The following is a 24,309-nucleotide window of genomic DNA, read 5'->3' as shown; positions in this document are numbered from 1 at the left end:
TGCTCCTGGCAGAAACCGTGCTTGAAGAGTGATGTGCAACCTTAGAGCAGTCTCCCACAAAATCATAGCTTGTCTGCAAAGAGGGTAAGAATGGGTTCCCCCCTGCTTGTTGATGTACCACATAACAGTTGTGTTGTCTGTTTGAATCAACACCTGTCCTGGTTGAAGTAGATCCTTGAAGGCCATCAGGGCAAATTGGACTGCTAACATCTCCTTCATGTTGATATGCAAATGCTGTAGTCTGGGAGGCCACGTGTCTTGAATCCATTTCCCATTGAAGTGTGCTCCCCAAGCCAGGTCTGAGGCATCCGTCATTAAGATCTGACTCGCCTCTGGTCGGGTCACAGAGAGTCCCTTGTTTAGGTGACATTCCTGAGCCCACCACAAGAATTCCCTCTGGATGTAAGGTAATATCTGAATGACAGTGTCCAAATCGTGGCAGTGTTGAGTCCATACATTTTTGAGATACCATTGTAGCTTCCTCATATGCAGTTTGGCATTGGGAAGTACCAGAATGCAAGATGCCATGAACCCCAAGGCTTGAAGGACTGTCCTTGCAGTCAGCCTGGACATTAGGGATAATTGCTGGAAGTACAGGTAAAGATTTCTTTGTTTGTCCGGGGTCAAAAAGGCCATCTGAGAGGCTGTATTCAGTCTCACACCCAGAAAGCACATGTCCTGAGAGGGTACTAGACTGGACTTTGTTTCATTCACAGAATACCCTAGGCACCTTAAAACTGCCATTACATACTGTAGATGTTGAAGTAACTTGACTTTGTCTTGAGCAAGAATCAGGCAATCGTCCAGATAAGGATAAATTTGTATTCCTCTTAGTCTTAAGAAGTCTATCACAGGAGCCAGGACCTTTGCGAACACCCTGGGCGCAGCAGATAAGCCAAAGGGCAATGCAGAGAACTGATAATGAAAAGTACCAGCCCGAAAATGCAGGAATCTCCTGCAGCTGGGCATGATAGGAATGTGAAGATAAGCCTCTTTGAGATCCAGAGTTACCATCCAGTGATCTTTGCCTAGCAGAGGCAGAAGTTGCTGTAAAGTTAACATCTTGAACCTTGGAATGTCTAGGTATGTATTGAGAATGGACAAATCCAGAATTGGCCTCCAAGTGTTTCCTTTCTTTGGCACAAGGAAGAGGCGAGAATAAAACCCCAGGCCTACTTCTGACTGAGGTACCACCTGGATCGCCCCCATTTGTAAAAGTAAAGAAATCTGTTTGTGAGCCTCCAGCCTTTGCTGAGGAGGTACATCCGGCATGCCTTTGAAAGGAGGCAAGGTGTGAAAATAAAACTTGTAGCCTTGATTTATAATGTCCAGCACCCATTTGTCCTGGGTGACCAAAAGCCAATTTTGCTTGAAAAGTGCCAACTTTCCTCCTAGAGGAGCAGCCAGACAGGCAGAGTCTGGCAGCTGGAGATACAGGTCATTGGGTCTGTTTACGAAAAGGCTGACCCCTGCCCTCACCAGAAGATTGTGCAGGAGAACTCCAAGTCCTAGGTCTGAAAGAACCCTGAGCATGAGCTCTGCCCCTACCACGTCTAGACCTGCCCTTAGACTGAAACTCGGAAGAAGGGTAAGACCATCCTTTTGCAGGCCAATTCCTGCTAAACTTAGGGGGCTGCACTTGTAAAATTCCTTAACCGTCTGCATGGACTTAGCTTTGTCTTCCATTTTTTCAAAACTGACTCCACAGGAGAACCAAAAAGAACTTCAGATTGTAGAGGAGCATCCAAAATTCGAGCTTTAACATGCTCTGACAAATTTTGATCCTTAAGTCAGGCATGCCTACGAATAACTGAACCAGTGGCAGCCACCCTGGAGGAAGCCTGAAGAGCATCAAAGCCACATTGCAAGGAATGCTTACCAACCTGATCAGAGGCATGAACTAAGTCCTGCAATTCCTTACACTCTATACCCTCAGCTAAAGCATCTACCTTAGATTTCAACTGACCCAACAGAAAGTTCTGATACTTCAGCATATGAAACTGGCAATTTAAAGCCCTCATAGCTAGTGTGGAGGAGGTATACACTTTCTTACCCCACCTATCCAAAGCCCTAGAATCTTTATCCAGAGGTACTGGATTCTTAACTACCGAAGCCCTGACACCCTTAGGTCCTTGACTAATAGTTTCCGGGTCAGCCCTAGGACTCTTATACAAATATTTATGAGCCTCTGGAACTCTGTAATACCTGTCTGGCTTGACAGGGGCAGGGGGTAAAGAATCAGGATTAAGTGAAGCTTCAGAAAAAAACATCCTGAACCACATCTAAAACAGGGGGAATAGCCAAAGGTCTATGTTGTGGCAAAAACAAAAATTCCCTAAGCCTCTTACGAGAATCTGAAAAATCCTGACCTTCCCACTTGAAATGCTCCCTCATGGAGTGCAGGGTTTCAGAAAAGGAAAAATCTTCTGGAGGAGAAGCAGAAGGACAGGAATCCTCTACATCCGAATCAGAATAGGGAGGAAAATCCTGAATGTCCTCAGCTGAAGACTCAGAATAACCTGAGGAATGCTCCAATCCCTCCACATCTGTCTCCACCCTAGGCCTCTTGTCTGGAGGGGGCATAGAACCCCTGATTAAAGTAATCAAATCCTCTGCCATTTTCAACATATGTTTTTTAGGAACAGAGCCCGAAGAACTAGGGCTGATGCCTGTACCAGGAAGACCAGGTTTAGCTTTAGCAGGGCCCTTAGTGACAGAAGTAGAAGGCCTACTAACCTTTTGTAAAGATGGGACTACAGAAACTTGAGAAGCCCCCTCGGCCTGACCTAACTCCTGAGAGGCCAATTCCTGTAAAATTAAAGGTTCCCCCTGTGATTCAGCCGAGACCTCGGCTGGATCCACAGATTCAACTGTAGTTTCCATAGAACCGGCGTCCGCAACGGACGACTCATCCTGTTTAGACTTTAACGATTTATCTTTTCGCTTCTTTGCGGTAGCGGGCGTCGGAGGATCCGACGGCATGTTGTACTTACACCGCTTACCGAAAACAAGCCTAGCACAATCTAATCTGCGTTTAATGGTGCGCTTATTAAATCTAGCGCAAAAGCGACACCCGACTACGTCGTGCTCAGGCCCCAAGCAAGGAATAGAGAGAGAGTGATAGCCCCTATGAGGTATCTGTTTCCCACAAGAAATACAATTATTAACTTTTTCTGACATCCGGAACAACTGAGGCAAGAAAAGACAAAAATATTCCCCAACGGGGTACTTAGCCCAACTTGGTTTTCGGTCTGAAACTCGAAAAACGAATATTTCAGGACGCCGAACGGCACTTGCAAATGCTGCTTCTGCTTCGGACCATGTGGCAAGAAAGACTGAGGATATGGCGTCGGTCATGCGCTTAAGTAGTACTGCGTACTGACGTCAGTTCTGAGCACCCAAGACCGACGCCAGCCTAACACTTTGGTATTCGGGCCGACCGAGGACAGCGGACTACCCACAGGTTATGACTGCAGCAATGTGAGACGAAGAACATCAGTTTTTTTACAGGGTCAAAACAGCTAAAACAAAAGTAAAAAAATATACTTTTTTGTACATAGAATTTAAATATACATAACATAAATATTTATTTTTCTAAGTGAAAGGGTTCTCAAAAGGTGACTTATCTGCCAGAAAGGAGCTGAAGTACTGGCTGATGCTCTTGTGAAGCCAATGTGCTGCTTCTTTATGAGAAACAAGAAAGCATTCCTCTCGTCAGTGCTGTCCAATCAGCAGTCAGAGTGGAACTGTGGGAGTAAGCCAGAGCTTTTGGAGGCCTGCCAGTTGTGTCCTGAGCAAGGCAAAACCCATGTAGCCTAAAGGCTACTGCAGCAGTGGGAATGATGAACATGGATCTTGTACTAGCTCACCTACTACATTATTACTATGCATGTTTATTAGTACTATATATTACATTTTACAATTATAATATTATAGTGCCAGTTCTTTAGCATTTCTCTTCTCAGATATATATCACTTACATAGTCAAGCAATCATGCCATCCTTTTATCTTTCCCTGTGACTTTATTTTTCTAATTTTAACCATCAAAGGTTAACTTGGGTATTGCAATCACAGTAACCATTTGTTAGCAAATGTGCACCTATTTTCCTCAGGTCATCTAACAGAGTTATCAAATTCTGAATTTGTGGGATATCTTGGGCCGTCTGCCTCCTGACGATAGTTTTCTTGTCTAATAATACTATTGATCACAGCAAACAAATGGTGTGTTACAGGAGCTCCCCTTCCTATCCTATCCCCTAGTTAAAAGGCTAGGGCTCAATACATTTTAATAGCTCTTGCAGCTCACTGCTTTGTTGAGCAATTTTTCTTTGATTTAATTTCAGTTTTTCCAACTCTCATGTACTTGTGTACAGAGTGAACTAACAAGGCACTGCAGGCTTTCTTCCCCTCACTATTTTGCAACAGAAGCACTGACATAAAAGTTACAGGGCAGGGAGGTGCAGCTGGTTTTGCCCCATCCAAAAATGTGATTTGTGTGTGTGTGTTCTAGGCATTTTCAAGTTAGGCTTTTTGAAATAGGAAAAAAGTGAAAACTTGTTTTAGAATGGTCTGAGTGAATGAAAGGAAAGATATAAAATCACCCTGTACATGTACGAAAGATATAATACATTTTATGGATGAATATGAGACTTTTCACTTCTTTTTCAATGAAGAGGAAGAAGAAAAGTAGTGTTTCTTGATTTCTTAATGTGAAAGAGCTCTAAGCAGATTCTACATGGCCAATGATCACAAAGTGTGAGGTCTACCTGTAGAGGCAGCATTACACTACTGTGTATGCTACAGTGTGGTATGCCAACAGCACAATGTTAAAAATATAACTGCAGAACTATTAAGCAGCTGAGATGTGTTAAAATCCATTTGGGAAGTTAAAACAAAAGCTATTTTAATTCTCAGTTAAATGCTTTTTAGGAAATCTCCGCTGACTTTTGAAATGGCATTTGGTGAAGCCGAGTCAATTGTCAGCAGTACATCAGTTGTTGCACTTCTGGAAATGTTAATGACCTGAGCAGTACAGTGATGAAATCTATTTGAAATTTGTTAACACAGTAGGCTCACCGAGTCCATGTCCCATTTCCAGAGGAGAAATTGAGATTAATATCCTCACAAAGACAACTAACTTTTCTGGTCACATGCACAGAAGAATGTCAAGGGTAAAAGATGATGACTTCAATTTCACAGAAAATGATAACTAAACTAAATTGTAAGTTATATTTAAATAGCATAGTGGGTTCAGCTGATTTTCAAAGGTAAAAGAGAACTGAGGAAAGTTTAGTCTGGTGTCTCTGGTTGTTCCAACAATGATGTCAGCAGGAAATACGGATTTGCAGGAGAATACAGGCAGAAGAAAAGTCCAGATAACTTTTAGAAAAGGACATCACCTGCTAATGGGAACCATCATTTTAAGCCATACTAGCTGAAGTGCACTGTAGAAGATTTGGCCATTATTTAGTACACAGATTTAGAGTCTGAGCCACTTTCAGCTTCACAAACACCAATTTTACAGTGAAGTTAGCATCTAGACTGGCCTATACAGTCATCTTGAGATAAACACCAGTTAAACCAAGAGTTTATGAGTTCCTGCAGAATAATAATGGCTGCAAATTTAAAGTAACAGAAATAATGAGGATATTCGGCTTGGATGCATCATACTTTTGGTACATCATGTGAAGAAAAACCTCAGTATTTTACTTAACTGTTTATAAAGGTTGGCTACAATGGAACTATAGGATTGATGGGGCAGTCAGAATTTTAACCCTTCAGAGATATTTGCCGCTTTTGGGGTGTAGTCTGTTCATTAGGCTGGCCACTGTTCTACTCCTCAGTGACAAAACCAGTAGGTAATTTTCTATTTACCGTATCTTTTAATGCTGCGTATGGCAAGGATTCCTTTTCAGAATGGAACATGAAAGAGCAGTTTCTATGTCCAAGTCTTCTTTTTTGTAGCTTCCAGCAAGCATCAGATCCTATCATCATTAATACAAGCACATGGCACTAATGAGCCTAAGAACTGCATCATCTACATTCCACAGCACTTTTATGCATATAAATACACATATTCTTTTTTATCCCAGCACAATGTCAAGTCAGTCACTGCAATGGCACCCGCAGTCAAAGTGCTAATCTGTACTACTGATAGGACGTGAAAAATTCTGTATTTTGTATGCATGTGACCTACAAAAGACATTGCCTCACCCAAACTTGGTCACATAAGCACTTTAATAACATTGCTACAGCTTCAGTTCTTCCAGATGCAATAAGCACAAACTGCAAGTCAGCATACACAGAATTTACTCAGACTGTAGGCTATACTTACTCTTTAGAAGAAACTGAGAGGGCCCCAGTTGGCAGATTGGAAGAGTGATCCTCCTTCTCATCTGCACTTGACCTGCTATATCCAACTCGAAAATCCTGTCAAGGAACAAAACGTTTTATTCGCATTAACATGTCAACATCCTTCAAAAGGCTACACTATGACAAATTCACCAACACATTTTCAGCATAGCATGTCTATCCTCAGGATACAACTCACAACAACAAAACAATGAGATACAGTACAACAGCTGACTACAAACTCATATGCACGTAGGTGGTGACAAGAAAAGACTTGAAATAGCAACATAACTATGCATTTTCCTCTTCTGTATGTGATATACATTAAGCCTTCCACACCAACTTTATTCTTCACCTTTCTCCTTGTCCGGGTTCAAGTCACCCTGACAGCACAGGAGCAAAAATGTGAAGCAAAAAAGCTGTTAAATAGTTATGTCCTGTAAACCTGACTTTGACTCTCATTCATTTTTTTTTTAGTATACAGTAATGAGTGTTTCAAAAAACCAAGTCAAAGTTGCTGGGTCACCTCCTAAAAAGAAGGGATGTAGAACTATTACATCACAGTTGCGTATAAAACAAAGTAAAATAGATACCCAATGTTATCTGAAAAAGGTATTTGTTTCTGCATCTTCTCACCTATTACAAATTCATCAAATGAAAACTCATTTGCACATCTCATGTACTGCCACTTGCAGTGCATACTGGCATAGTATGATAAATCAGAAACTTGTGGGTAAACTAGTTGTGATATATAATTCGGTGATCCACAAAAGTCATTTTCTGTTACATCCCAACCATCTGTGGTTTTCACTCAAGTCTAACCATTGGTAGTTTTCAGCACATATACTTCTTTGTGTTCCAGTGGCCCCCACATCATCTAGCCTGCACCAATGCATTTTCAAAGAATATGCCAACACTGGAGTACATAACATATGTACTTGCTGTAACAGCTTAACTGCATAGAAGCATAAAGCAATGGTTAACTACAAGGATTTTCTTTTCTTTTCCCAGTTCTGCCAATTTTCTCTCTCAACACCAAGTTCAATAGCACACTAGTCTAGAATGGCACATTAGTTCCTGAGCCTTTCAGTCTGACCTCCCATCCAATGAGTGAGACCAATCTAAAAGTAAACTAGGCATAATGTACAACAACATATATACTTGCTTAGCTTATGTGACAATCCTGCAACTGCAGGATGGAAAGACTGTACAGAAACAAGGGAAAGCCCACCAGAGTAGTCTTCTCTGAAAAAACATCTAATGTGCTGAGATGTATGAGTTGCAGCCCTAATGTATCAACTACTCTAGGAGGAAACCCTCCTTGGTGGGTCTACAATTGGGCTGTTCTCCTCCTCTTTTCCAACTTGACATTATTCTCAAAATGCATATGCTCTACTTAAATAATAAAGTAACACATCACAATACAACCAAATTGCAAGCCTAAGCCTAGCAGTTCAGTCCCAAACAGTGAGCAAGTACATCACCTGCAAATCAAGAAAACAAAAATGAAGATATAATACGCTGTTCCAAAAGCATGGGATAATGGCAGGTACAGTTTATCTAAGGAAAAAGGGCTAAATGACAAACCCCAGCATGCACAGCATCAAAAATAATACTTCTGCATCAAAAATAATTCAACTGCTCTGACTGAATGCAAAAAACACATTCCAGCCACACCGTGTGCCAAAGACAACTATATCTTATGTCAGACATTTATTTTTACCAGAAAACAGGAGATAGTAGCAGCTGCAGTGGTGCAGCGGTAGAGTTGTTGCCTCACGGCAAGAGGTTCTCCCATTCGATTCTCGGCTGGAGCGCCTTCCTTGTGGAGTTTGCATGTCCTCCCCGCGGTCGAGTGGCATTCGAAAGACATGCGTGAATGGGCGTGCCTTCATTGAAGGTTGGGTGTCAGGCTGGCACCTCGGCATCATAAAAATCTACTGCCAATCATTAGCGGACTGAAGTTCCACTGTGGCGACCCCTACCCGGTAAAAGACGAACAACCAGAAAACAGGAGATAGAAGTGACTACTGATTTTGAGACGTGGTGCATGACAGTGAATCTGAACAGCTATACAGTTTTACTGCTCAAAGACAGAATTGTGTGTGGTATAAATAGTGTCCACGCAAAAGACTGGATGTTGGACACAAACCTAAGAACCTGAGAAAGTTACAGATGTAAGTTGTTTTAAGTGAACCATCAAATGTGCAACAAAACTGCTAACTGATGGCACAGTGTAAAACCGACAACCAGAAAATAAGGAGAAAAATAAAGCTGAAGGGTTATAAAATTATAAAAAACTAAAAATCGATAAGAATAAATGGTAGTTGCAGATTTGAAAACAGACAGTGTAAGGCAAAGGATCAAGCCTGCAAAACATGTGGTGCAACTGAACATTCCCTAACAGGAAAAAAGCAAGCAAAACAAAAAAAAAAAACAACAAAATAAAAACAGACTATTAACATCTGCTGTAGTCTGATAATACAAACCAGATATCCTTGGGAATAGTATATAAATTACTTCTATGAATAATGCATAAAGAAATGAAAGTTATGTACTTATAACAACAGATTTGTCATTTATTAATATATTAACATTAATATTGTTGTATATTACAGATTTAAGTTACATATTAATATAACATTATTGTTATATCATAGATTATTATATCATAGATTTATATTATATAATATACATTTATGTTATATATTAACATAATATATTATTATTATTATTATTATTATTATTATTATTATTATATCATATTAATATACTGTTGTTTATGATTTATAGATGGCACATCTGCTTCAGCCAGCAGGCCTAAGGCTGTAGTACTTAAGCAGCTTGACCCATGAAACTTTGTAAAGCTTCCCCCTTATCCATAATGCTCTATGCTCCTAACTACTTTTCCATATTTCTAGTGTGCCACTCAAAAGTGAAAAGTGTAAACAAAGCAACCAAAACTGAAACAATATTAAACCACATACACTAAACCATCCTAGACCTTGCTCACCTAAAACAGTGGTGAGTGTGGTGGATATGTTGAAGATGGACTACAATTATGCAAATCTATTGATATGGTATCATGAAAGCACATCTCTGATGACTGCGGAGCTGAAGGTAAGTCCCAGAACATGAAATCCCATCCACCTTTTATAATGCCTTGCAAAAGTATACAGAGAGCTAGAGATATATCATTTATGGATGGATTTCTGAAAAAGGTCTGGGATGTACCCACTGTTCTAGCTAAAAATGCTGCAGATTTAGTTGGAAAACCTTTACAGTGCTCTGAATAACCAAGCTTAATATAGTCTGAAAGCCAGGTAAACAAAGTGCATTTGGACCCTTTAGATCCCTGCCTGTTAGAAGCATGAGAGAAGCAGGGGAAAATCTCCTCTGATGGATTCAGTTCTGTCTGCATAAAACTTCAGCTGTCTGCTCATATAAACAATGCAAACATATTCTTCTCTATGGGAGTACATAGGGGAAAAAAATATGGGCATATCTATAGACTACTTCACATTTGTTCCATTGGCTACCTGGGACAGGAAACATAGGTCTGCATGCAAGGACACATTGTTATGTGACGTTAACAGGGTTTAATGCATAATGCTTGCAATCTCAGAAATTCTTCCTACTGAAGATACAGCCACTAAAAAGACAGTTTTCCATGGTAAACATTTTAAGCCTACCTTTGAGGCATACTCAAAGGGAGGTAGAGCCACTTATTGGAATGCACCATTAAGAAAAAAAGTTGTGTCTTACCATAACGTTCTATCTGTATTGTTGATCCTCGTTCAGTCATTACGCCTGGGTTATCGGCTCCAACCTCAGAACTGAGCCAGCCATCTTCCAAGCTCGCGACAGCCATAAACTCTTGAGCTAAACTCTTACCCATAATTCCCCTCACCCTGTTACCTCAGATTGAGTTTGCAAGTCAAAGGAAGTAGAGGCTACCTCTGGTCAAAGAGCCTACTGGAACAGGATGATGAGATCCACTATAAGCCTCAGGAGGGGGAGGGAGGGTCGTAATGACTGAACGAGGATCAACAATACAGATGGAACATTATGGTAAGACATAACTTCTTTATCGGATATCGTTAATCCTCGTTCATTCCTTACACCTGGGACAGAGCCCCCAGCTACCTTTATTCCTGGGAGGCTCTCATGGAAGGACATTCCTGAGCACCATTGAACCAAATGACGCTCTTCCTCTAGAGGCCAATTTGTAATGGCTGATGAAGGCATGAGATCTAGCCCAAGTTGCAGCTGCACAAATGTCAGGTAAAGAAACTCTAGCATGGAAGGCAGCAGAAGTTGTGACCAATCCAGTGGAATGAGCCCTAACGGCTGCAGTCAAAGGGATATTGTGAGTTTTGTAAATAAATGTTACACAGTCTTTTAACCATTTACAGCCAATGTGACCTTAGAAACAGCACATCCAAGTCTAGGACCAGAAAAGGCCAGGAATAGTGGATTTGAATTGCAAGAAGCCTTAGTTCTGTCCAGATGGAAACGAAGTTGCCTGTGAATGTCAAGGGTATGTAGAAAATACTCTCCTCTGTTAAAATGATTGAGAAAGAAAACTGACAATTCAATGGATTGATTAATGGACATTTCAGAGATCACTTTTGGCAGGAAGGAAGGATTAGTTCTCAATGCCACTCTATCTTTATGAAAGATCAAGTAAGGCTGTTTGATGCATAGAGCTTGAAGCTTGGAGATACGTCTGGCTGAAGTGATGGCAACCAAGAACAAAGATTTCCAAGAAAGAAACTTGAGGTCGCATGAAAAAGCTTGTTCAAAAGGAGCCACAGTCAATGCTTGCAGGACTAAAGACAGAGCCCATGGCTGGCTAGGTTCTCTAAAAGGGGGTTTCAAATGATTTACGCCTTTTAGAAAGGTCTTGCATAATTTGTGTGACATAAGAGAAGAGTCATGAACACCATTGTGAAAATTAGATATCGCGGCCAAATGAACTCAAATGGTAGAAGCAGATAGGCCAGATTGAATAAACTGGACAGGTACTCCAGTACTACCGGTACTGGTGCTGAAAAAGGGTCTATCTCTTTTTCCTTCAGCCAAATGGTAAACCTTTTCCACTTGCTGAGATAAGTAGTTCTGGTGGAAGACTTATGAGGCGCAATAAGAATGTCACGTACTGGGGAAGAAAGATCAGTCTGCCTGGCAATCACTGGAAGTGGAGGAAAGTACAGTTTTGTACCTACCATAAATGTAGATGTCCGAACAGGATAGCATCTGCAGTCCTAACAAATGGGTTGTCCTGTCGTCAGGCAGCCCTTCGGTCGGCCGGATTCCAAAGTCTGGGTCTGGCCTCGGCTGGTGTCGCACTTCACCCGACGTCATCTCTGCTGATCTTCGGGTATAAAGGCATCAGCCGACGCCATTTTCCTCAGTGTTTCTTGCCCCAGATGCCAGTTGCCCTCTTGGAAAACTAAATTTTGGGTAAATGCCAATGTTTCCAAAAAAATAGTAGGCAAACACAAAAAATAAGCATGTATGTACATATATACAAACAAATACACCATAAGAGATCCCCCCCTAGCTAGCTATTAGGAGGGTAAATACCCTAGGAGTACCACAGAGGGGAAGGAGGGTGGGTAATCCTGACTGCAGATGCTAACCTGTTCGGACATCTACATTTATGGTAGGTACAAAACTGTACTATGTCCTTCAAGGATGCATCTGCAGTCCTAACAAATGGGTAGAATACCATAGCCAAACTAGGGGAGGAGGAAGAAGAATTATGGTGTAGTTAGGATCCCTTGCAATACAGCAGTGGCAAACCCTGCTCGGGATCTAGAGTATAGAGGTAGGTTGTAATGCTTGGCAAATGTAAGCACGGAGGTCCAAGTAGCCGCCTTAATAATGTCCTTGGTAGCCACTCCTCGTAAGAAAGCTGTGGTAGTGGCTGTAGCCCTTGTAGAGTGAGGTCTTTATGTTCTGTGGAATTTGCTTTCCATGGTAGGAGTAACAGAATCTTATGCAATTTCCTATCCACTTGGAGATTGTCTGTTTGGAAATTGCTTTTCCTTCCCTTCCTGTTGCATAAGCTACTAAAAGCTGGTCAGTTTTTCTATTGCCCTTGGTTCTGTCCAGGTAGTAGCGCAACTGTCTATGTACATCCAAGGTATGCAGCAGTCTTTCCCACCTGTTCTGTGGGTTGGGAAAGAAGGTAGGTAGGTGGATTGCCTGGTTTAGAGACACTCTGGATACCACCTTAGGCATAAATGTAGGATTAGTTCTCATGGACACTCTATCTTGATGGAAGATTAGGAAGGGTTGTACTGCCATTAAGGCCTGTAGTTCCGAAACCCTTCTTGCTGAAGTAATTGCCAGTAGGAAAGCAGTTTTCCAGGATAGGTGTTGAAGATCTGCTGTTGCTGCTGGTTCAAATGGAGGGAGTGTCAATTTTTCTAGCACAAAGTTCAAGTCCCATGCTGGTACTGGTGGTTTCCTAGGAGGTTTTACATTCTTGATTCCTCTGAGGAACTGCCTGAGTAGAGGATGTGAGAAGACAGGGGGATCGAAGCTGTATTCTGCAGAAATAGCTGATGCATGTATCTTGATGGAGGAATAGGACAGGCCTGTATGGAGAAGCTCTGCCAAGTACTCCAGGATGTTAGCAATATCTATCTTTGACACATCTTTTCCTCTTTCAGTACTCCAAATGACAAACCTTTTCCATTTCCTGCATAGTTCCTTCTTGTTGAAGGTCTGCGGGCCTCAAGGATAATGTCTTTAACCCTTTGGGATAACTCTGGGTTAGTTGCTGTTATGTAATGTTCCAGGCAGTCAGTTGCAGAGTTTTTAGGTTTGGATGCATGATGTTGTAGTCGTTCTGAGTTAACATCAAAGGCATCAGGGGTAGTGTCCACGTTCTCCCTCGAGACATGCTCCTCAGCAATGGATACCAGTGTTGTCTTGGCCAATTTGGAGCTATCAGAATTATCCTTGGGCGTTCCTCTTTGATTTTCAGTAGTACCTTGTGCATCAAAGGAAGAGGTGGAAATGCATATGCTGTCAGGCCTTTCCAACTGAAGGATAGAGAGTCCACCTTCCATGCAAGTGGGTGGTATGTCCTTGTGCAGAATTTCTTGAGCTGGTGATTGAGTGGGGATGCGAATAGGTCTATTTGTGGCATTCCCCATTTCTTTGTGATGGCCTTGAAGATGTCCGGTGTAGCATCCATTCGTGAGCATCCGAGGTAGTTCTGCTTAACATGTCTGCTAGGATGTTTTCTTTTCCGGTACAAATATTGCCTGTAACTGGATGTTGTAGCTCAGAGCCATATTCCAAAGGTCCAGAGTCATTCTGCATAGGGGTATGAATGAGTGCCTCCCTGTTTGTTGATGTACCACATGACTGTGGTGTTGTCTGTCCTTATCATTAAATGGCCTTCTTTGAGGAATCGTCTGAAATTCTGGATTGCTAGTTTTACTGCCTGCATTTCTTTTTGATTTATGTGCTGGTGCAGCTGGTCTCGACTCCATAATCCTTGTATGCATTTGTCCAGCATGTGTGCCCCCAACCTAGGTCTGAGGCGTCCGTTGTGATGGTTTGGCTTGCTTGAAAGTTGTGGAAGGGCAAGCCTGGGTTTGACTGGCATGCTTGAGCCCACCATAGGAACTCTTGTTTCAGGCATGGGATTAGTGGTATTTGGTTTCTAAGCTGTGCCTGTGTTGAGACCATAAACTCTTTAGGTACCACTGTAGCTTTCTCATATGCAGTCTGGCATGGGGGACCAGGATTATGCATGATGCCATGAAGCCCAAGGCCTGCAGTACTTTCCTTGCTGTTAGTTTGTTCTGCTTTGTTAATGCCAAGAAGTAAAGAGGGAGTTGTTCTTGTTTTTCTGCAGTTAGGAATGCCATCTGTTTTACTGTGTCCAATTCCGCACCCAAGAATGTTCTTGTTTGGGATGGTATCAGTCTTGACTTTTTTAAATTGACTGTGTATCCCAGGGCTTGTAGTAAGCAAATTACTCTTTGTAAGTCTTTTGTCAGCTTGCTTTTGTTGTCCGCTTGTATCAGGTAGTCGTCCAGGTATGGATAAATTTGGATTCCCTGTAGCCTGCAATGAGCGATTACTGATGCCAGGCATTTTGTGAATACTCTGGGCGCAGTAGATAAGCCAAAGGGCAATGCTGAGAATTGATAATGCTCTGATCCTGCAAGAAATCTGAGGTATCTTCTGCAATTTGGTCGTATGGGGACGTGCAGGTATGCCTCCTTGAGATCTAGAGTTACCAGCCAACACTCCTTGCCCAGCATGGGAAGAAGTTGCTGTAGGGTCAGCATTTTGAATTTTGGAACAATGATGAATGTGTTTAAGGCGGACAGGTCGAGAATAGGTCTCCAACTTTTCTCTTTTCTTGGTACTAGGAAGAGTCTGGAGTAGAATCCTTTGCCCTGTTCTGTAGGTGGTACCCTTTCCACAGCTCTCATCTTTGTTAATTGAGCTATCTGTTTTAGAGCTTCTGTTTTTTGGTTTGGAGGTAGGTTTGGCATTCCTCTTTTTTCTGGTAATGTGTGGAAATGAAACCTGTAGCCTTGGTCTATAGTTTGCAAGATCCACTTGTCTCTTGTGATATAGTGCCAATTTTTGAAAATAAGGCTAACTTTCCGCCTAAGGGTGCTGCCATTTGTTCCCTGGTAGGCGGTGTCAGAGCCAAGTCACTGTGATTGTCCTGTTGCAGTGGCAGTGGTTGTGTCTGTGCCTCGTTGGTTATTACCTTGCCACTGGCGTCCTCTGTAGGCACCTCCTCTGGATTGATTTCTGCCTCTGGAACGTCTATTCCTGCCTCTCTGAGATTTAGAGGAGTCTGGAAAGGACCAATTTTTGGAAGGCCAGTTCCTGCTAAACCTTGGGGGCTGAACCTGTAAGAAACCTTTAACTGTTTGTACAGATTTTGCCTTCTCTTCCATTTTCTTCATTACTTGCTGGGCAGGAGAACCAAATAGACTGACCTTATCCATAGGAGCATCTAATAGCTTTGCTTTAACATGATCCGGCAAGACCTGTTCTTTCAACCATGAATGCCTTCTTATAACTGTGCCAGTCATGGCTGATCTAAATGAAGCCTCCAGTGCATCATAGCCACATTTTAAAGAATGGTTACTAACCTGCTGAATGTTATTCACCATTTCTAAAACATATTTCTTATCTAAGGAATCATCAGAGGACAGTTTCTTAGTTAACTGATCAAGCATAAACTCATGGTATTGGATCATATGAAACTGACAGTTCAAAGCTCTAGCTGAAAGAGTAGCAGAGGTGTAAACTTTTTTACCCCATCTCTCTAAGGACCTGGATTCCCTTTCAGAAGGGAGAGGGTTTTTTGCTGAGGTCGAAGCTACTGCCTTAGGCCCCTGGGAGATGGTCTCAGGATCTGCAAGGGGAGCCTTGTATAGGTGGTGATGAGTGTCCGGTACCCTGTAAAACCTATCGGGCTTGGCAGGGGCTGGAGGTAAAGTATCAGGAGCAGTGCAAACATCATTAAATGCATCATCCACAACAGGAAGAACTGGAGGTATAGCTAAGGGCCTATGTTGCGGTAAATGTAGAAAGGTCCTAAGCCTTTTCTTGAATCAGAGAAATCTTGTCCCTGCCATTGGAATTGCTCTCTCATGGCATGTAAGGTTTCCCCAAAGGAAAATTCCTCTGGTGGAGAGGCAGAAGGAATAGATTCTTCAGCATCGGAATCTTCATAAGTAGAAAAAGGAGCCTCTGGATGGTCTGTATTGTCTGAATCATCAGAAGAATCATCTGAGGACACTGGCTCAGGGGGCTCTGCTCTAGGTCTCTTTTCTGGAGGCTGAGAGGCCCTGTCTGGGAGAGATTGGGATCCCCTTATTAAAGAGATGAGATCCTCTGCCAGAGTAAGCATTTGAGAACTGGAACTGGGCCTGTGTGAGGGGGGCTTAACAGGCACAGATTTAGCAGATTTGACTGCTTTAGCCCTGGCAAAGGCCTTAACAGACATGGCTGCAGGAGGCCTAGCAGCACCACGTGCTGGGGAAGAGACATCCAAAGGGATGGTGTCCGATAATTCTAGAGGAACCACATTAATAGGTAAAACTTCAGAGGCCGATTCAACTAGGGTAGCAGGAGCCTCGGTAGTAGTCATGGATTCGGCTGAAGATTGACCCGTTTGCTCGGTTTCGGCCGAAACCGAGACACTCGTGGTTTGCTTAACCGTGGTTTCGGCCGAAACCGCGGACCGCGAGTGTCGGTCTTTTTCTTTGCATTTCTTAACAATTTGAGAAGTCGGGGGATCCGACGGCATAATGTACGCAAAATCTGAGCCGAAAAACTGTTCAGCAAACTCCGACCGACGCCTAAGCGTTCGTCGGTTGAAAGAAGCACAGGCTAAACAGGCTGCTACGTCGTGGTCTGGGCCTAAACAAGGTAAGCAGTAAGAGTGGAAATCTTTATGAGGTATTTGTTTCCCACAAGTTAAACAGTTATTCACTTTTTCTGACATCGGCTGAGGCAAGAAAGAGTCCCCAACGGGTACTTAGCTTTTAGAAGTCTTCGAAGTAGTATTCGGTAGTAGTAATCTCTGGATCTGACCGACCGGCACTTGCGAACAGCTTCTGCTTCGGGCGCCACGCGGCAAGACTGAGGAAAATGGCGTCGGCTGATGCCTTTATACCCGAAGACCAGCAGAGATGACGTCGGGTGAAGTGCGACACCAGCCGAGGCCAGACCCAGACTTTGGAATCCGGCCGACCGAAGGGCTGCCTGACGACAGAACAACCCATTTGTTAGGACTGCAGATGCATCCTTGAAGGACATCCAAGCTGTGAGCTTCAGGCTGTTCAGGTTGGGGTGAATCAGGTTCTGCGGATGGGAGATCAAATCCGGAGTTGGATCGAGAATCCATGGTTGATCTAGCAAGTGAGGCCATAAGAAGGGGAACCAAAATTTGCCGAGGCCAATACGGCACAATGAGGATTATCTTGCTCTTCAACTGGTGGGCTATCTTCATAAACTGGGGAATGAGAGGGAGAGGGGGAAAGGCATAAAGCAGACCCGGGGGCCAATCATGGACTAAAGTGGCCCTGGGTGACTGTCCCCGAGGGGGAATCAGGGCAAAGTAATTGCTGCACTTGTAGTTGGTTGGGGATGGAAAACGGTCGCAGCATGGGAAACCCCAGCGGCTGAAAATCTCCGCCACTATAAGAGGATTCATAGACCACTCGTGGGGTTGCAGAATGCACCTGCTCAATCTGTCTGCTATCACGTTGGAACTCCCAGGAATGTGCGTTGGTAAAAGAAAGCGGTTGGTAGCCATCGTCCAGTGCCATATTCTCATGGCCTCCCGACAGAGTGGGTACAATTTGGTTCCGCCTTGTTTGTTGATGTAACAGACTACAGCCATGTTGTCTGATAGTACTGCAATCGTCCCTGACGGAAGGAGGGGATGAAATGCTTGCAACGCTAGAAGCACCGCCCTCAGTTCTAGGACATTTATCTGCAGATGAGCCTCTATGTCCAACCACGTGCCCTGGACAGTCTTCCCCTGAAAAAGCCCCCCACCCCATCAGGGAGACATCCATGGTCACTGTGGCTTTGGGCTGTTGGGGTGTGAAGGGGCGAGACCACTGCGACGGGTTCTGCGACATCCACCAAATCAAGTCTTGTTTGCATCTTTGAGTCACCCGAATCTGGGATGAGAGAGGAAACTGAAAAGGGTACCACTTGGTGAGTAGTAACAATTGTAGAAGCCTCATGAGAAGCCTCGCAAGGGGGACAATGGTGATGGAAGCTGCCATGGAACCCAACAGTTGGAGAACAGAATGTGCTGTCAATCTTTGCCTTGCAAGGATGGGCATGAGTTGTTTTAACCTTAAAATTCTGAGCTCTGGAATCAGTGCCATGCAGTTCTTTGTATCCAACAGGACCCCAATTAATTCTATGGCATGGGATGGGGACAGGTTGGATTTTTGCCAGTTTATAGTTATGCCTAACCTTTTTGCAGTGTGAAGAGAGTATGCCAAGGCTTTTTCCAATAGATGTCTGGTGGGGGCGGTGATGAGCCAGTCGTCTAGGTAAGCAAATGCCGGGAATCCTTGCAGTTGCAGGTGAGCTACGATGACTGCCATGCACTTGGTGAACACACTGGCGGCTGTAGAGAGTCCGAAGGGCAGTACTCGGAACTGGTAGTGATTGGCTCCCACACGGAAGCGAAGGAATCGTCTCGATGGTCTGTCCACCTTTATGTGGTAGTACGCATCTTGAACATCTATAGAGCACATCCAATCGCCTGCCTCCAGGAGTGGGAGGATAGACTGTATTGCAACCATCAGGAATTTCTGTACTTCTACGAATTTATTTAGTACACTGAGATCCAAAACTGGTCTCCAGCCCCCTGTCTTTTTTGGCACTAAAAATAATCTCGAGTAGAATCCGGATACTATTTGGTCTGGTGGGACTATTTGGATGACTCTTTTTCTTAGCAGCTTTGAAATCTCTTAATGCTGCTTCTACCTTTTGACTGGGTGGAACGTCGGGTAAGCTCCTTAGTGGGGTGGGACAAAGGTCGAAGGGAATATGATAACCTCTGGTTATTATCTCTCGTACCCAAGAATCGGGGGTAATGGTTAGACAGGCAGAAGGGTACAAAGAAAAACAACCCCCAACCACTTCCAGAGGAAAGCAGTTGGGCCGCTCTTCAGGAGCGCTGGTAGGATTGGCCAGAGAAAGAATCTCTGGAACCCTGGTTACACGGACCTCCTCTGCCCTGAAAGGGGCGTTTTCCATATCAGTTTCTCCCTCTGCCTCTAGGGGAAAACTCGGCTTGTGTGTCACGGAAAGAAACCTGAGACTTTTTGTGCCACATCTTCCCACTCTTCTGGATTCTGGAGAAAGTCCATTGAGGGGAAGAATAGCAGACACCCATGGCAGAAGCGGTCTTACTGTCCTGTTCACACCTAGCCAGTGTGTCTTTAACCTTGGGTCCAAACAACGAAGAGGCTTCAATGGAAGCATTCAGAAAGGAAGCTTTGAAAGGTTCCGCTAAATCACTCAAGTGCATCCAGGTATGCCGTCTCATGATTATGCCTGCACCCGCTGCTCTAGCCGCTCCTTCTGATGCGTGAGAAATCAGACACATGCAGGAGTTAGAAATCGATTCAAGGGTGGCTAACTGAGAGGCCACTTTATCCCAGATCTCACCAGACACAGCTTCGGCCAAGGTTTCAGAGAGCTCAGAAATTAAGTCCCTTTGAAGCCTGGTAAAATGTGCCATATAATTCAGGAACCTGACTGTAAAGGTCGCTGATGCAAAGGTATGCTTCCCTAATCTGTCCAGCGCCCGGGACATTTTGTTGGGCGGGTGGACAGTCTGGCTTTCTTCCGCCAGATCCTTCTTTGTTGCAGCCACCACCACCAAGGCATCTACAGGAAGACCTTTGGACCAGTGAGGCTCACTATCTGGAGAGGACAGGACTTTATCTGGCCTGCTGGGAATGGCATCAAAGACGTCAGGAGCCTTCCAAGCACGTTGCACGACAAGCCGGACAAGGTAGTCGGCAGGTGGAGTAACCCAAGAGGTAGGGGGTCAGGCACGAAAGGCCTGCAGGAACACAGACTCTTCAGAAGTTGGGTTAGAGGGCCATCAATCACCTCTCTGCTTAAATATTTTGAGGATATCGCCAAAGGATACCTCAGAGGGTGACCAAGGGGACCCCTCCCCATCATCAAAGTCTGTGTCCTCCGTGAGGGACTCCTCTGGGGAGTCCACATGCTTCATCTTACACAAACTCTTGCGATGAACTTCCTCAGGGGGAGAATCTGGAGAAGACAGAGCAAGAGGAGCCTCTAGTGGGAGTGTGTGCTGAGGTCCTTGTACCCAGTGTCCGCCAAAGGTGTCTTGTGTAAATTGCAGTCCAGAGGAGGACAGGGGCACTGACAGCACAGGATCGCCAACAGACGCGAGAGCCTTCTCCATGAGTTGAAAGGCTGGTCCACCTGAGGTCACACCCCGCTCAAGCAAATCAGCCCACCAACACAGAGTCCCTGGATGGCTGTGAAAAACAGGAGTACGTACGTCACAGCTAGCATTCAGAGCAGTGGCAAGCCTCTCCTGCCACAAAGGCAACTGTGACTCCTTAGTGAGGTCCATGAAAGGAGCCGAAGTGAGGGAAGTCTATGCTATAGCAGGGGGCTTCAAAGGCAATGAAGGAGGAGAATAAGTAGGAGTCCTTGGAGAAGGGTGATCACCTCCAAAGGAAGAGTAGTTCCTAGAGGGTTGGATACCTCTGGCCAAAAGCAATTGATCCACAAGGCGCACGACATCATGTTCTGAGAGGCTTCTAGTGGATCTCACAGACATAGCTGAAAGGGAGTCAGGTCTATTCAAGGGTGCAGGAAACTCGGAGCCCAGAAAGGGGTCTTTAGATGGTGCTACAATAGAAGTCTGCACCGAAAACAACGGAGCCATAAAGGCTTGTACTACTGGTGTCTGCACAGAAGAGATCATCGGTGCTGAAGGTAAGGCCTGCACTGACAAGGTCGGTGCCGAAGTGGTTCTGTGCGGAAAATGATGTAGTCGGTATTGAGAGAATAGTTTGTGCCGTGAAAATAGTTGGAGTCGAAGCAGAAGCTAGCGTTGGAACAGTCTACGGCGAAAAGGTCTGTATCGAGGAAAATGTCGGTGCCGATAAGGAAGTCTGAACCGAGGGGCCCCTCATTTCTGATGAGGTATAGGGTACAAAACTCGGTGCTGAAGTAACGGGTGGTGCCAAAGGCTCCAGTGCCAAGGATCTAGGCACTAAAAGCCTCGGGGCCAAGGAAGTCAAAACCAAACTTGAAAGTTTGGCCTTCTTAGGTCTCGATTCCTGGTTGTCTCCAGCAGGAGACGACGGGAGAGACTTGGCCTTCTTGAGTCCATCTCTTTTCTTAGGGGAACTAGGAGAGGTTGAAGCCTCCACCCCAGAAATAGCCTCTGAAAAGGAAGATTTAAGTAGTCCCTTTAAAATCAGTTTATTTTTCCTTTCCATCAAAGTCCTGTTAGAAAAATTAGCACAAATCCCGCAAGGCAGGTCAACAGTCAAGTGAGGCACACCCAAACAATAAACATATAATGCATGTGCATCCGAAAAAGGCAACTTATGCCCACAATCCACACATCTTTTAAATCCCACACACATCTTTTAAATCCCGGACTACCTTTTTTCTCTGCCTTGATAGGAGGAAGAAAGAAAAGGAAGGAAGAAGGTACCAATAATGGTACAAAAAATACCTAAGGGTAAAGCAGGAAAGAATTTACCAACAATGGTAAAGGAGTTACCTCACAGTAAGAAAGAAGGGCTAGAGGAAACCAAAAAGAGTTTCTGGATGCGACAGGGTAGAGATAACTATTCAACCAATTTAGAAAACAGAATAACTGTAATATGATAAAGTATTATCAAAGAAGTTTACTTAGCTCAAGAGAAGTGGCTTGACACGACTGAATGGCGACTCAGCAAACGAAATCTGAGGTAACAGGGTGAGGGGAATTGTGGGTAAGAGTTTAGCTCGAGAGTTTGTGGCTGTCGTGAGCTTGGAAGATGGCCGGCTCGGTTCCAAGGTCGGAACCGATAACCCAGGCGTAAGGAATGAACGAGGATTAACAATATCAGATCACATATTTTGAAGTGAGGCAACAGAACATCTATGCCAAGCCTAATGAAAAAGTACAGTTTTGTACCTACCATAAATGTAGATGTTCGAGTGCTAATACAGTTGCAGTAATCACATGTGGGTTCTCTGCCATCAGGCAGGTCCTCGGTCGGCCGAATTCCAAAGTCTTGGTCCGGCGTCGGTTGTTGTCGCCTTCTTCCCTGACGTCAGTGCGACAGGGGTATACAAGTCACAGCCGATGCCATATTCTTCAGTCTTCCTTGCCCCAGATGTCAGGTGCCCCCAAAAGGAAGGCAATACATAAATTATATATATATATATATATATATATATATATATATATATATATATATATATATATATAAAAATATCTTCAAGCAATGCAATGTTATAAAAAAAGAGTAGTTGCAAGCAAATACACCATAGGAGGATAACCCAAAATAGGTTGTATGAGGAGGTGTTAGCCACTAGTCCTTTACCTAGAGGGGAAGGAGGGAGAGAAACCTGTACTGCAGCTGTATTAGCACTCAAACATCTACACTTATGGTAGGTACAAAACTGTACTATGTTCATCGTGCATACAGCTGCAGTAATCACATATGGGTAGAATCCCAAAGCTACGCACAGGGTGGTAGGCACTAGGTGGAACTGGGATGAGCCAAAATGCCCTGCAACACAGCAGTAGCAAAGCCTTCTCTAGTTTTGGAATATAAAGGCAGGTGGTAGTGTCTTGTGAAGGTATGTACAGAACTCCATGTGGCTGCCTCCATAATATCTTTGGTAGGAACTCCTCTGAGGAAGGCTGTAGAGGTAGCTGTGGCCCTGGTGGAGTGGGGTCTGATGCCTACAGGGACAGATTTCCCATGATAGGAGTAACAAAATCGTATGCAGTGGCCTATCCATTTTGAAATTGTCTGTTTGGTAACAGGCTTCTCCTGAGCTCCTACAGCATAGGACACAAAAAGTTGTTCTGATTTCCTGAAAGGCTTTGTTCTGTCCAAATAATAACGTAGCTGTCTATGGATGTCTAAGGAATGTAGCAGCCTTTCCCCTTTATTTTGAGGATTGGGGTAAAAGGTAGGTAAGTGTATGGCTTGATTTAAAGCTAACCTCGATACCACTTTAGGCATAAATGACGGGTTGGTTTGAAGGGAAACCCTGTCCTGATGGAAGATGAGAAAGGGCTGCACAGCCATGAGGGCTTGTAGTTCCGAAACCCTACGCGCTGAGGTAATGGCCAGAAGGAAAGCTGTTTTCCAGGACAAATATTGCAAATCTGTTGAGGCAGCTGGTTCAAAGGGAGGCAATGTTAATTTTTCTAGAATGTAATTAAGATCCCAGGCTGGCACTGGTTGTTTCCTTGGTGGTCTTATATTCTTAGCCCCTCTGAGGAATTGCCTTAAAAGTGGGTGAGAGAATAACGGTGGATCCGTGTTGAATTCTGCAGAAATGGCTGAGGCATGGATTTTTATGGAGGAAAATGAAAGTCCACTGTTCAGCAGCTCAGCTAGATACTGTAATACCGGAGGCAAATTCAGTTTTCTAGGGTCCTGGCCTTTTTTCTCATTCCAAGAGCAAAACCATTGCCATTTTGCGGAGTAAGTCTTCCTAGTAGATGGCCTTCTGGCCTCCAGAATGACATCCTGCACCTCTTTGGAGAGTAGGGTCTGTTGTGGTGTTAAGGAATTTTCCATGCAGCGAGATTGAGTGTTTTCAGCTGACTGTGAAGAGTTTTGTAGCTGTGCTGAGTCAGCAGAAGAGGCATTAGAGATAGAGGCCAAGGAGGAGTATGTGTTAGGCTCCTTAGGAGTGGGTACCAGTGCTGTCTTGGCCAGTCTGGAGCAATCAGTATCATCTTTGGTCTGTCTGCTCTTGCTTTCAAGAGCACCTTGGGTAGAAGACGCAGAGGTGGGAAAGCGTACACTGTCCATGCTGTCCAACTGAATGAAAGGGCGTCCACTCTCCAGGCCTTTGGATGATTTTTCCTTGAACAAAACTTTTCCAATTGATGATTCCTGTGGGAGGCGAAGAGATCTATGTCTGGCCTTCCCCACGCTTGGATTATCTTTGTAAACACCTGTGGATGCAACTCCCATTCGTTTGGATCTGTCATATTTCTGCTTAGATGGTCTGCCAGCGTGTTTTCCAAACCTGGCAAGTACTGTGCTTGAAGTTCGATTTGCCATTCCAGAGCCAAGTTCCAAAGTGTCATGGCTAGTCTGCACAGGGGATATGAATGTGTTCCTCCTTGTTTGTTTATGTACCACATTACTGTGGTGTTGTCTGTTCTTATCAATAATTGTCCT

At 44.0% G+C, this 24,309-nt stretch overlaps 1 protein-coding gene across 2 annotated transcripts in view; it reads right to left on the bottom strand.

Annotated features, from left to right (window-relative positions):
- The window catches only part of CUL9 (cullin 9), a 2,881,018-nt gene that overhangs the window by 98,226 nt on the left and 2,758,483 nt on the right, over positions 1–24,309 (bottom strand). For both annotated transcript variants that reach the window (XM_044060287.1, XM_044060293.1), the window contains exon 40: positions 6,336–6,430. In XM_044060287.1, coding sequence (XP_043916222.1) covers positions 6,336–6,430 — 95 coding nt within the window. The remainder of the gene's footprint in view (positions 1–6,335; positions 6,431–24,309) is intronic.

Source organism: Protopterus annectens, chromosome 1.part0 (genome assembly GCF_019279795.1).
Source record: "Protopterus annectens isolate FY-2018-M chromosome 1.part0, PAN1.0, whole genome shotgun sequence".
Classification (NCBI taxonomy): Eukaryota; Metazoa; Chordata; order Ceratodontiformes; family Protopteridae; genus Protopterus; species Protopterus annectens.
This window is presented reverse-complemented; position numbering and strand designations above follow the sequence as displayed.